The sequence below is a fragment of the Numida meleagris genome, chromosome 1 (assembly GCF_002078875.1).
Source record: "Numida meleagris isolate 19003 breed g44 Domestic line chromosome 1, NumMel1.0, whole genome shotgun sequence".
Taxonomy (NCBI): Eukaryota; Metazoa; Chordata; class Aves; order Galliformes; family Numididae; genus Numida; species Numida meleagris.
In genome coordinates, this window is record NC_034409.1 from 74,209,068 (window position 1) to 74,221,593 (window position 12,526).

The following is a 12,526-nucleotide window of genomic DNA, read 5'->3' on the forward strand; positions in this document are numbered from 1 at the left end:
ATAACAGACCCCCACCAGGCTGTCAGCCCTGTTGGTCCGCCCCTGATCCTTACCCATAGAGACTCAACCTTACCATTCCCAGCCCTGAGCTCAAAAAAATCAAAACGCTCTCTAACATATAGAGCCATGCCACCACCCCTCTTTCCTTGCCTATCCCTTCTGAAGAGCTTACAGCCATCTACTGCAGCAGTCCAGTTGTGGGAGCGATCCCATCATGTTTAAGTAGTGGCAACTAAGTCATAGTTTGCCTGCTGCACGATGGCTTCCAGCTCCTCCTGTTTGCTGCCCATGCTGTATGCATTGGTGTAGATGCACTTCAGCTGAGCCATTTTCCTCACTCCAAACATCGTCATCGTTCCCCCAGGCTCATCCATTGATCAGCTGGCCATGCAAGAACTGTACAGGACAGAACAATGCTGATCTTAAACAGCATACTCCTCAGTGGAAGGTGTGAGATCTGGTCTCTCTGCTTAATAACTTCTTAATCAAACTTTATAGAGTCACAGATGTATCATGATCTTAGAGTCCTAATGAGTCAATAGTTAAAAAAAAAAAACGTCAGGGAAAAGATGTAATCACTCTAACTTTCCACAGATTTTGAAAACTTTGTCAAGTCTGCTGAAATTATTAGATGACACTATAATTCTACCTTTTAAAAACAGATGATCATGATTAAATGCTTATTGGGGGATACAGTACAGGATAGCTTGCTGGTATTTTAAGCTTAAGAATGGAGAAGGAAGTCTGCAAGGTGCTGATTTATCACGATGGTCTATCATGTCTTGTCTGCAGTGTGAGTTTTTGTTCCTCTTTTCCTGGCCTTCCTGCATGATTATGCATGTTTATGTATGGTATGTTCTCCTTCCAAATGGATGTTATCTCTATGAAATCGATGAGTAAGTATATTGACTGCTCTGTACTGGGGTAAGGTCATTTTTGATTCTTGTCATTGAACTTCTGACCCTAAAACATACCTTTTTGTGGTTTAATAAATGAACTTGATTTTGCTCAGCTTTCTAAAGGTAGGTTCCTACAAGCTCTTCCTCAGCTGAGAAGATTTACAGCACCTTCAGGGAGGAGAAGAAACCCACAAGAGAGAGATAGGCTGTTAGTGCTTGCTGCGGTTTAATCCTGGCAGCCAGCTGGGATGGGAAGAGAATCAAAAAGGTATACACGTGAGAACTTGTGGGTTGAGATAAAGACAGTTTGATAGGTAAAGCAAAAACTGTGTATGTAAGCAAACCAAAAGAAGGAATTCATTTGCTATTTCTCATCAGCAGGCAGCTGTTCAACTACTTCCAGGAAGGCAGGGTTCATCATCTGTAATGATTTCTTGGGAAGACAAACATCATCATTCCAAACATCCCCCCTTCCTTGTTCTCTACCCCAGCTTTTATTGCTGAGCATGACAGTGGGACAGGGGGAAGAATCAGCCATGTATTGGGGAACTCCTTGTCTCCTCCCCACCTCCCATGCATATACTGTACATTGAGACATCCCTTTGGTCAGTTTAGGTCACCTGTCCTAACTGTGTCCTTGTGTACTGCCAGCTTCCTTGCTGGTAGGGCAGTGTGAAAAGCAGGAAAGTCCTTGGTGAGCGCTGCTTACCAGCATTGATATGCTAGCACCAGTATTTTCATCAAAAATCCAAAACACAGGATCATATGGGCCTCTATGAAGAAAATTAACTCCATCTCAGCAAAAATCATGACAATGCTGAAGAGTTTGGTTTTCAAATGATCGCTGTTAACATTATTTTTGGTCATTTCATATCTAGTATGGACAAATCAAAATGGAACCAAGTGTGGCCATGTTCAGGTACCAGCAATACAAGCTGTCAGATACATTTTGTCCTAGATATCTGAAATTAACCTCCAAAATAAAGCCAGTGAATATAGCAGAATGGTCCTTGGGTTTGAATTTGAGCCCGTAAGCTTGCAAGCTGAATTTGGAGTCCTGCAGTTGCAAAAGCATCTGGGAATTACAGAATCATAGAATGGCTTAGTTTAGGAACTGGCCATTCAGTTCCAAACCCCCTGCTGGGGTCAGGGTTGCCAAACACTAGATCAGCTGCCCATCCAACCTATCCTTGAATGCCTCCTGGGATGGGGCACCCACAACTTCTCTGGGAAACCTGTTCTAGTGCCACCCTCCGAGTAAAGGATTTTTTCCTAACGTCTAATTTCCTAACATCTTTACTTTAAAGTAATTCCCCCTTGTTTTATCACAATCAGACCGTGTAAAAAGTCAGTCTCTCTCTTGTTTATAAGCTCCCCTCAGGTACTGGAAGGCCATGGTGACATCTCCCTGGAGCCTTCTCCAAGCTAAATAAGTCCAGCTTCCTCAACCTTTCTTCTTAAGAGAGGTGCTCCAGTCCACGGTCATCTTCGTGGTCCTCCTCTGCATGCACTCCAACAGCTCTACGTCTTTCTTGTGCTGGGAGCCCCAAGCCTGGATACAGTAGTCCAGCTTGGGCCTCATGTGGGCAAAGGGAAGGGGCAATCACCTCTCTTGCCCTGTTGGCCACCACTTTTGATGCATCTCAGTATACAGTTGGTCTTCTGGGCTGCAAGTATGCACTGCTGGCTTATGTTCAGCTTTTCAGCCATCAGGACCCCCAGGTCTTTCTCCATATTGCTGCTTGGAATAAGTTCTTCTCGCAGTCTGTATGCATACCTGGGGTTGCCCCAACCCAAATGTAACACCTTGCACTTGGCCTTGTTGAACCTCATTAGGTTCATGTGGACCCACTTCTCAAGACTGCCAAGGTCCCTCTGGATGACATCCCTTCTATTGTATCAACTGCAACATTCAGCTTGGTGTCATCAGCAAGCATGTTGAGGGTGTACTCAATCCCACTGTGTGTCATTGATAAAGATGTTGAAGAGCTCTAGTCCCAGGACTGACCCCTGAGGGATACCACTCATGACCAGCCTCCACCTGTACATAGAGCCATTGTCCACAATCCTCCGGCTGTGACCATCCAACCAATTCTTTATCCACTGAATAGTCCATATCTCTGCAATTTAGAGATAAGGATGAGGTGTGGGAACTTATAAAAAGCTGTGAACAAGTCCAGGTAGATAATATCAATTGCTCTTACTTTGTCCACCAGTGCCATCACTCCATCATAAAAAGCCACCAATCTGGTCAGGCATGCTTTGCTCTTGTTGAAGCCGTGCTGTCTGTCTCAGATCACCTCCTCATTTCACATGTACCTTAACATCTCTTCCGGGACAACCTGTTCCATGGAACAGACTGTTCCCAGGAACAGACATGAGGCTCACTGGCCTGTAATTCCCTGGATCTTCCTTTCTCCCTTTCTTCAAAGTGGGAGTGATGTTTCCCTTTTTCCAGTCACTGGGGACTTAGCCTGACAGCCACAATTTTTCAGATGGCTTGGCAACCACATCAGCCAGTTCCTTCAGAACTCTGGGATGCATGTAGTCTGGTCCCATATGCAATTCAGTCTCATCTGGAGGTCTCTGATTTGCTCTGCTCTTATAGTGAGAGGGATCTTGCTCCCTCGACCCCTGCCTGGAAGTTCAGGGATACGAGAGGCACGGGAAGCATGACTGACAATTATGAGTGAGGTAAATAACTTGTTGAGTACATCAGCCTTCTCCATGTCTGCTGAAGCCAATTCTTCCTTCTCATGATTTATCAGAGGGGATAAATTGCTTGTCCCTTCTGACCGATGTACTGTAGATTCCCCTCCTTGTCCCTGTATTATTCCCCAGACCATCCATCCTCTCTTTGCTGCTTATACTTTTCTTCTTTTTCCCTCAGCCTGACCATCAGATCCTTGCTCAGCCATGCTGGTTTCCTGCCTTGTCTATCTGATTTCTTATGCTGGGGTTGGAGAGCTCTTGTGTTCTCCGAAAGTTGTCCTTAAAGAGCTGCCACCTCTCTTCTGTTCCTCTTTACCTAAGGACAGTTTCCCAGGGGATCTCATCCAATAATTCATTAAACAGCCAGAAGTTAACTCTTCTGAAGCTCAGGCTCCTAAGCCTACTCTTTGCCGGCTCATATTCCTCAAGATCACAAAGTCAACCAGAGCATGGTCGCAATAGCCCAGACTGCTTCCAGTCTTAACCTCTTCAGTGATCTTATGTGCAGTGGTGAGCTCCAGGTCCAGTAACACTTCACCTCTGGTTGGTCTGTCCAATACCTGGACCAGAAAGTTATCCTCAGTGGGCTCCAGGAGTCTTCTGGATTGCTTGCAGCTTGCCCAGTTGCTTTCCCAGCAGACATTTGGGTCACTGAAATTTCCCATTGGGATGAAAGCCTGCAAGCGTGACAACTCTTGTAGCTGAAGAAGGCCTCATCAACAGGCTCCCCTTGTTCAGGCAGCCTGTAGTAGACCCCTATCACCAGGTGTCCTTTATTATTAGTCTGGTCCCTAACTTTAACCCTCAAGCTCTGAACCTTATCATGTCTATTTCTCAGAGGCAACTCTTCAGAGTCTATCTATGTCTTAACATAGAGGGCAACTCCCCTGCACCTCCTACCCTGCCTCTGTCTTCTAAAAAGCTTGTAGCCCTGTCATAGTATTCCAGTTGTGCCGTTGGTCCCACTATGTTTCTGTGATTGCAGTTAGATCATATGTGAATATTTTTGTCTCCAAGTTAAAACAACACTAACAAGGAATCAATCAGATCTTTAGAAGTTCTTCTCTCACTGGAAGTATCTGTTTCAGACCATAGCCTTGTGCCTGCTAGCTTGCTTCCTGAAGCTAATACAAAGTTCTGAAATATCAGTCTGATTCTTAGGCACTCTGCTGCTAGCAGTGATAACAAATGGAACTAAAGACCGCCATGTGGATTCATGAGCTTCCTCAACTTGTATGAAAAGACTTTAGGAAAGACTGGAGGAAGAAAGGAAGAAAAGATAGAGGGTGGAAAAGAAAAACAGAGGGAATGGCTGTAGCAACATACCAAGAAGAGACAATGTAAGGAAACACCAACTTCCTTTTCTAACATGTTTTATTTGTTTTGGTTTTAAAATCTCTAATGCAGGGAAAATATGGGACTGAAAATTCTGTCTAACTGCAAGATAAAGAAGCCAGTGGATTTTGTACTTTATTTATTTGTTTGTTTGTTTAGAGAAAATGAGAAAGGAATCGAAGAATCACAGAATTGTAGGGGTTGGAAGGGACCTCTGGAGATAATAAAGTCCAACCCCCCCAGCTAAAGCAGGTTCCCTACAGTAGGTTGCACAGGAAAGCATCCAGATGGTTCCTGAATATCTCCAGAGAAACTCCACAACCTTTCTGGGCAGCCTGTTCCAGTGCTCTGTCACCCTTACAGTAAAGAATTTTTTCCTGTGTTGCAGTTTTTGCTGAAGGTGGACTCTATCCCCTCATCCAGGTCACTGATGAAGATGCTGGATAAAATTGGGCCCTGTACTGATCCCTGGGGAACATTGCTAGTTACAGGCCTTCAGCTAGACTCTGCACTGTTGATCATAGCCCTCTGAGCTTTACCACTCAGCCAGTTCACAGTTTACCCCACTGTCCTCTCATCTAACACTTACTAAGCTTCATTACAAGGATATTCTGGGAGACAGTGTCAAAAGCCTTGCTGAAGTCAAGGTATACAACATCCACTGCTCTCCCCTCATCTACCCAACCAGTGATGACATCATAGAAGGCTACTATATTGGTTGAGCATGATTTCCCCTTGGTAAATCCATGTTGATTACTATTGTTAATCTTCTTTTCTTCCAATTGCTTTGAGATGACATCCGGGATAAGCTGTTCCATCACCTTTCCAGGGACAGAGGTGAGGCTGACTGCTGTTGCCCGTATCCTCCTTCTTGCCCTTATTGAATACTGGAGTGACACTGGCTATCGTCCAGTCTTTAGGCATCTCTCCCATTCTCCAAGACCTTTCAAAGATGATAGAGAGCAATTTGGCAGTCACTTCTGCCAGCTTCCTCAGCACTCATGGGTGCATCCTTTCAGGACCCATGGATTTGCATCCATTTTGTGTAGACGACCTCTGATCAGCTCCTCCTCAACCAAGGGTAAGTCATATTTTCTCCAGACTCTTATCTCCAGGGTCTGGGATTTCCTGGGATTTTTCAGTCTTATCAGTAAAGATTGAAGCAAAGAAGGCATTCAGCATCTCCATCTTCTCAGCATCCCCTGTTACCAGGACTCCCACCTCATTAAACAGCAGAACATTTTTCCTAGTCTTCCTTTTTCTGTTGACATACTTAAAAAAACCCTTACTTGTTGTTCTTGACCTCACACGCCAGATTTATTTCCAAATGTGCCTTGGCTTTCCTTGTTGCATCTCTGCAGGCTCTGATAGTATTGCTATATTCCTCCCAAGTGACAATGCCCTTTTCCCATATTTCATAAACTTTCTTCTTCCCTTTGATTTTATCCATGAGCTCTTTGCTCATGTATGCAGATCTCCCGCCATTTTTGCTTGATTTCTTACTCTTAGGGATGCACCAATCTTGATTGTAGAAGTTGACCTAAACTCCTCTTAACAGTTGTAATCCTTCTGATGTCTACCTCTGGCAAAGAAGCTGGTCTGCCATGACCTCTTTTGCCTCTGTGCATTTGTTTTAAGTGCTACGCTGCCTTTGTGAATCTGACCGTGAGATATTCCCTCTATTCAATTTCAGAATGAGCCGCATCTTTTCCTCTCCCCAGAAAATGCACAGATAAAGCAAGTCTCACCCCCTTCATTCTGCCCCATAAGCCCTGGATGTGAGACCTATTCCATAGTAAGTGAGTCCAACTTAATTTGCTGTGGGTGATCTGGGGACTCCTTCTTGGGACCCAGTACACCAGTCTGTGAGAGGTAAAAATTTCTGGAGGGAACATCTTCTTGGCCTTGAGCATTGGAGTTGTCTGCTTGGACCCAGTTCTGAGTCACTACACAGCTCTGAGGAAGTTCTTTCTTTATTTTTTTGTGCCTGTATTGTCCTTATATGGCATGGTTTTGGTAGAGGGGGGAGCTGCAGGGGTGGACCCTGTAAGCAAAGCACAGCAGGTGCCCCACATCTGATCAGAGCCAGCTCTTGCTGGCCAGAGCTGACTGCAACCCCCATTTCCTATTCCTCTGTGCTGCACAGGGGGAGGAGGTGTAAAAGGGTAGATGGGGGGGAGGGAATATTATTAGTTTGCTTTTAGTTTTCACTGCTCTAGTCTATTATTAGCAATAGACATTACATTAATCTCACTTATGCTTGAGTCTATTTTGTCCATGATGGTAACTGGTGAGTGATCTCCCTCTCCTTACTTCAACATATGACCTTTTTTTTTCCATTATACTTTTCCCCCTATCTTTCTGAGGAGAGGGAGTGAGAACAAGAGTGAGAGTGTACTGTGGTGGAGCTTAGCTACCAACGTGAAACCACCACAATGCCTCTGTTTCTTCAACATCTATGTAGTTCATCTGTCTTCTCTTTGGCATTGTGAATCTTGAAAAAGATGAAAGTTCTACAAGTAATCTAAATATTAGTATTTATCCTCAGGTGTTTTTTTCTTTTACTTTATTATTATTATTATTACTATTATTTTAATGGGCACCTTTCTTCCTCTGTGCTAGGATCTGGTTTCTTTTCAGGGGCTCCGGAGAGAAGCAAGTTCATGTCAGCATCTCTGATACTGTTAGAGAACATCAGCATTTTATATTTCAGACAGTGATGATTTTGGGATGTCGCCCACAGCAAGAGTGACTGCCCATGTAAAAGATTGCTCTCCATTTTGTTATAAGCTCCCCTTAAGTAGTGAAAAAGGCTTCTGCATTTGTCTTCAAGTTGCAGTTCTTTGGATGCTCTCAGAATAGGAGCCAAGCACTGAGAGAAGCACAGAACAACTTACTGTATGTTACCTTCAGGCTTTCTGACCCTGCCAGTTTCTTCTCCTTTTGATGTGTTTGTCCAGGTGTGTTCTCAGTTCCGTGCCTGGCCTTAGTGTAGTGGACAAATTCTACTGCCAAAGCAGCAGAAAGTGGGCTCCACCTTAGTTTGGGGAGACATATTCTTCTGAGGACTCCCTAGTCAGGTTGCAGAAACATGGCCTCTGGCCTCACAGGTTTTACAAACCCTACAAGGATTGTGAAAAATTCTTAATACAAAAGCATATTTCACTGTCAGAATACAATGCTATCAAATTCCTTTGTCTTCAAAGAAGACACTACACTGTAGTTATTAATGGTGCGTGTGTGTAAGAGGCGAGCTTGGAATGTCAGTGATCTGGATCATTATGTTTGTGGTTGCAAATGAAAGGACACAAGAGTGGAAGAGGCCCCAGGCCTGTTTGAAGATGGGGATGAGTTCAGAGGAAACTGAAGAGTGATTCAGTTTCATTGATAGCTGATTCTGCAGTACTGGCTCTGTAACAGATGTAGTTCTTTAAAGAAAATGATAGAATCAGATTCATAGAATGATTTGAGTTGGAAGGGACCTTAAAGATTATCTAGTTTCAACTCCTGTTGCCATGGGAACATCTTTCTCAGTTGCTCTAAGTCCCATACAACCTAGACTTGAACCCACCCAGGAATGGGTCAATGATAAGTTTCTCTTCTCTGCTCAGTCTCCTGTCAAAGTGGTATGCAGACATCAGTGCTTTCTCAGGGCTCCTCTCATAGAGAGCATTAATATTATTGCCTTTATAATTTCTTAAATGAGATTAATACATTGGAGTGATTTACAAGGTACTATTGCACCTAGTCCTTATTCTGAACCATTAAAGTTTTCTTCCTTGATCATATGTGTGGCCTTTACTAACTTTCTGCTCCTTCCTTTCCATTTTTTATTCTAGTAGACTATGGAGGGCAGGTATCTGGTTTGTGTTGCCACTATGTATGTCCTTTGCTCCAGATGAATATAGCTTATCTTCATGAAGGATAGATCCTTTCCAGAATAAGAAACTGTGCACAGTCTTGCTGTATTCTGCATTCCAGAGACTTTGGTCAGGTCTGTGACACCTGTGCAGATGTCAGTCACTGCCTTCAATACGTGTCCTTCAAATGTATGTTGCTATGACTAAGAGCTGGCTTTGCCTAAGTCAAGAAAGGAACAGAGAACACACCTGGGCAAACACTGTAGGAGGAACATGGTGGGACAGGGTCAGAAAGCTCTCCCCAGTGCTGGCTTTTGGACAGCTCCTGTCAGAAGTCTGCCAACCTCTGGCTCTCTCTGGCTATGATTTATTTTTTTATGGCAGACCTGACTGGTGCTTTCTCTATGAAGATGACAGATTTTAGCCAAAAGGTGATTTAAAGGTTTGTCTGCTGTTCTCAGTGATGTGACCTTCCTTCATGAGGATAGGGAGAATGTGTCCACTGAATTCGAAAAGATGAAAGCCTTTCTTGCCTAGGAGCCTAGGCAAGGCTGTTGAGAGAACGGATTAAGCTAACTGGCAAGAGTCCAGATGAGCCATGACATTCACCTGAGACTAAGATAGCGCTAGCACCAACTGCTTCTGTGCATAACAGATAGCCCATATGATGCATAACAGATAGCCCATATGATGCATAGTTGCTCTCAAGTGGCCCAAAGACAGAATAAAATGAATATCAGTCAAACGGAGATTAGTTTTCTAAACCTCGGCTGGAAAAAAAAGTATTGAGAGGCTTGAGAACAAGTATCCCAGATTAGCTGGAAATCTGTAGGTATTCTGGAGCCTGATTTTGCCAGACAAAAAGATCTCAACTGCCTGTTTGAGTAATGTCATGTTAGAACCTACATATGTAAAGATTATGCTGCATCAGCACTATTAAACACTGCTGGGAAATCTTTCCAGGCACAGAACCATAGCTGTCTGTACTATAAGGACTGTTCCTGTTACATTTCAGCTCAACCTACTTAATGTTGTCTCACATATGCCAGAGATGTAGTTCATGAGTTAAGGCAATTCATGTAACACTCAAAACAGATACTTTGCATTGTGACAGTACTCCTCTGGAAGCCAGGATGGTTAAGCAGTGCAGTTATCTACCCTTCCGTAGAGGTTTTCATCAGTGCTAGAAAACAGCCCCCTTGCTTAATCCATGAGTTCTAAGGTGATTCATGTGTTCAAAAACAGAGTAAAACGAGATGACGTCTCTACACCTTAGACCTTCAAACCTAGCCATTAACACTGAAGAACTTGAACTAGTTCCTGAGACACTCTCCTTGTGGTTGGTGCTACTGCAAATGGATGTTGCAGAAAAGCTAGTGGAAATCTCTGTTGGTCGATGAATGTTTTCATTTTACTTATGTGCAGGGAGAGAAAAGGCAAAGTCACTAAGCTAATTAGTGGTTGATGGCTGATGGTAGTGTTGATACATTGCTCCTTCATGTACATGCAAGGAGTTGGTCCATGTTCTCAAGCTAAACAGCCTATGGAGATAAACATGCCCATAAATCAATTCAGAGCTACTGAGCCTTTATCCTGAATGACAACACTACCTGGGGTGTGCAGGGGTGAGCTCTTGCTGTTGGTTGTGCAGCAGCAATCCATCTCCAGCTGAAACAAAGGGGTGTAAGTCACAGGTGATCAGGACCTGTCCTGGGTCACTGATCAACAAAGTTCTGTGGCTCATTTATTTATTTATTTCTATGAAATGCCCATTTGGTCAAATGTTTCCAAGGTGGCCTTGCAGGGTTGGGGGGAATGTTCCAAACTGGTGGATGACAGCCAAAGCATCTGCATCTGCTATTGGCTAAAGGATACTTGGCAGAGAACGCCCATTTCTATTGCTGATTGAATATAATGTCTGGAGAGAGAAAGAGGTGGGGAGAAGCTAGCTCCTCCCCAAATCCAAATCGACATTCAATCTGTCCTAGAAAGAAGTTACCCCCCTGAAAAGAAACTTGGTGATTTCAGAGGAAGATTGTCTGGAGACTGGACAGGCAGAGCCCTCAAGATGATGACAGCCATCTTCCTGAGCCTTCTGTTCCACACTGCAACTGCTTTTCACCAACTGTGAGTGATGCTGAATCTCTGTTTCAGTTTCCTTCAGTCTCCAGCAATCTAGGTAGAGTGGCCAAATTCCACACCATCAGCTATTCTTCTTCCTGCTCTGTCAAATCACTCCAAAAGGCAGCAGAGTTATTCATGTTGTCTCTCATGGCTGCAAGTTAAAATATGAATCATCTTTTTTTGGGGGGGGGCTACCAGGTTAGACCTTATGCTCAGGTGTGCTTTCTCTCTGAGGCTTCAACCTGATGCAACATTTGATGTCTTCTTTCCTCTGTACCAGACATTACCTGGTGGTGATCCCTGCAGATCTCCGCTACCCATCCATTCAAGTTGCCTGCCTCCATATCACCTGTTATGAAGCAACAATTCAAGTAAAGCTGGTCCTGGAGCGTCTTGCAGGACATGATCTCTTAGTGCAAAAAAACATCCAAAAGGAGAAGACTTTCATGTGCACTAAGTTCTGGGTGAGCCACCCTAGGCAAATGCCATCTCTTCAGCAACTGTAAAACCAGGAATTGTAAAAGTTAGTGCTGACAAGGGCAGGCTCTACTTTGCCTTGGAGTGAGCCTGGTAGGAATGAGAGTAGATGGTTCCTATGGATGTGAAACCCAGGACAGTATCTCTTGGTCAGAACTGAATTGCCCTTCTGAATCTAACTTTTCATTTGAAGTCACATTTGTTAAAAACTACCATGCTACTTGTTTCCTTCTCCTCTATGCCAGACTAGATTAAGCAGCTTTAGCTTTTCTTCCAGGCTTGATGGATCCCTGGGCAATCCAATCTAGCGTGTGGCAATCCTTCCCATGGCAGTGGGGTTGGAACTAGATGATTATTAAGGCCTCTTCCAACCCAAGACATTCTATGATTCTCCGAAAGTCTTGTGCAGCTCCATGGGTAAAACTTGAGGAAATAGTGGTTTGCACAACATAGCCTACAGTTTCTGCAGGACCTGCAGTCAGGAAGCAGCTCAGCTCTCAGGAGCTACTGACCAGCAGTTGGATGGAAGTGGATATGCTTGTTATTTCTAAACAGCATCTTACAGCTCATTCATTGTTGGTGAGAATTTGGCTAAGATCTATGATAAGACAGTCGCACCAACATAATATCCCTTCTATTATACACTGTATTCTGTTCTGAGGCTGCTGTGGTCTCTTGTTGCAGGAGCCAGGAAGACCCTGTGTTTAGCTCAGGCATTCTTTCTGATCTGGCTTTCTTACTTGTACATGTTGCATAGTCTTGAAAGCCTAGCATTTGAAGCTATGTCAAATAGCTCAGTGTCTGTCCTTCGATTCTGTGCTGCCATCTCCCAAGTTTCTGGCATTTCCTTATCTTCGTGACACTCCCTTTCCTGTCTCCAGAGATGAAATTACTTAGGCAGTGGGAAAAAAGATGGATTTCATGATATGCAAAGCCTCCTGCTTTAGTGTAGGACTGAGTGAGATCACAATGCCATCTGAATCCAGGTATTGAAGGGGATGCCCTGGCACAGGTGGAGAGTAACTGGTTAGTTTTTTCATTTCCACTTTACTGTCAATTCCTGCTAAGGGCTCTCAGAAGTAATATTACTTGGTGACTGCATGCTCTTCCCTCTTTGTA

General features: G+C 43.9%; 1 protein-coding gene across 1 annotated transcript in view; it reads left to right on the forward strand.

Moving 5' to 3' along the window:
- LOC110397749 (alpha-2-macroglobulin-like protein 1) overlaps nucleotides 11,188-12,526 on the forward strand; it is a 30,921-nt gene continuing 29,582 nt past the window's right edge. The window contains exon 1 of the mRNA XM_021394500.1: nucleotides 11,188-11,394. Coding sequence (XP_021250175.1) covers nucleotides 11,188-11,394 — 207 coding nt within the window. The remainder of the gene's footprint in view (nucleotides 11,395-12,526) is intronic.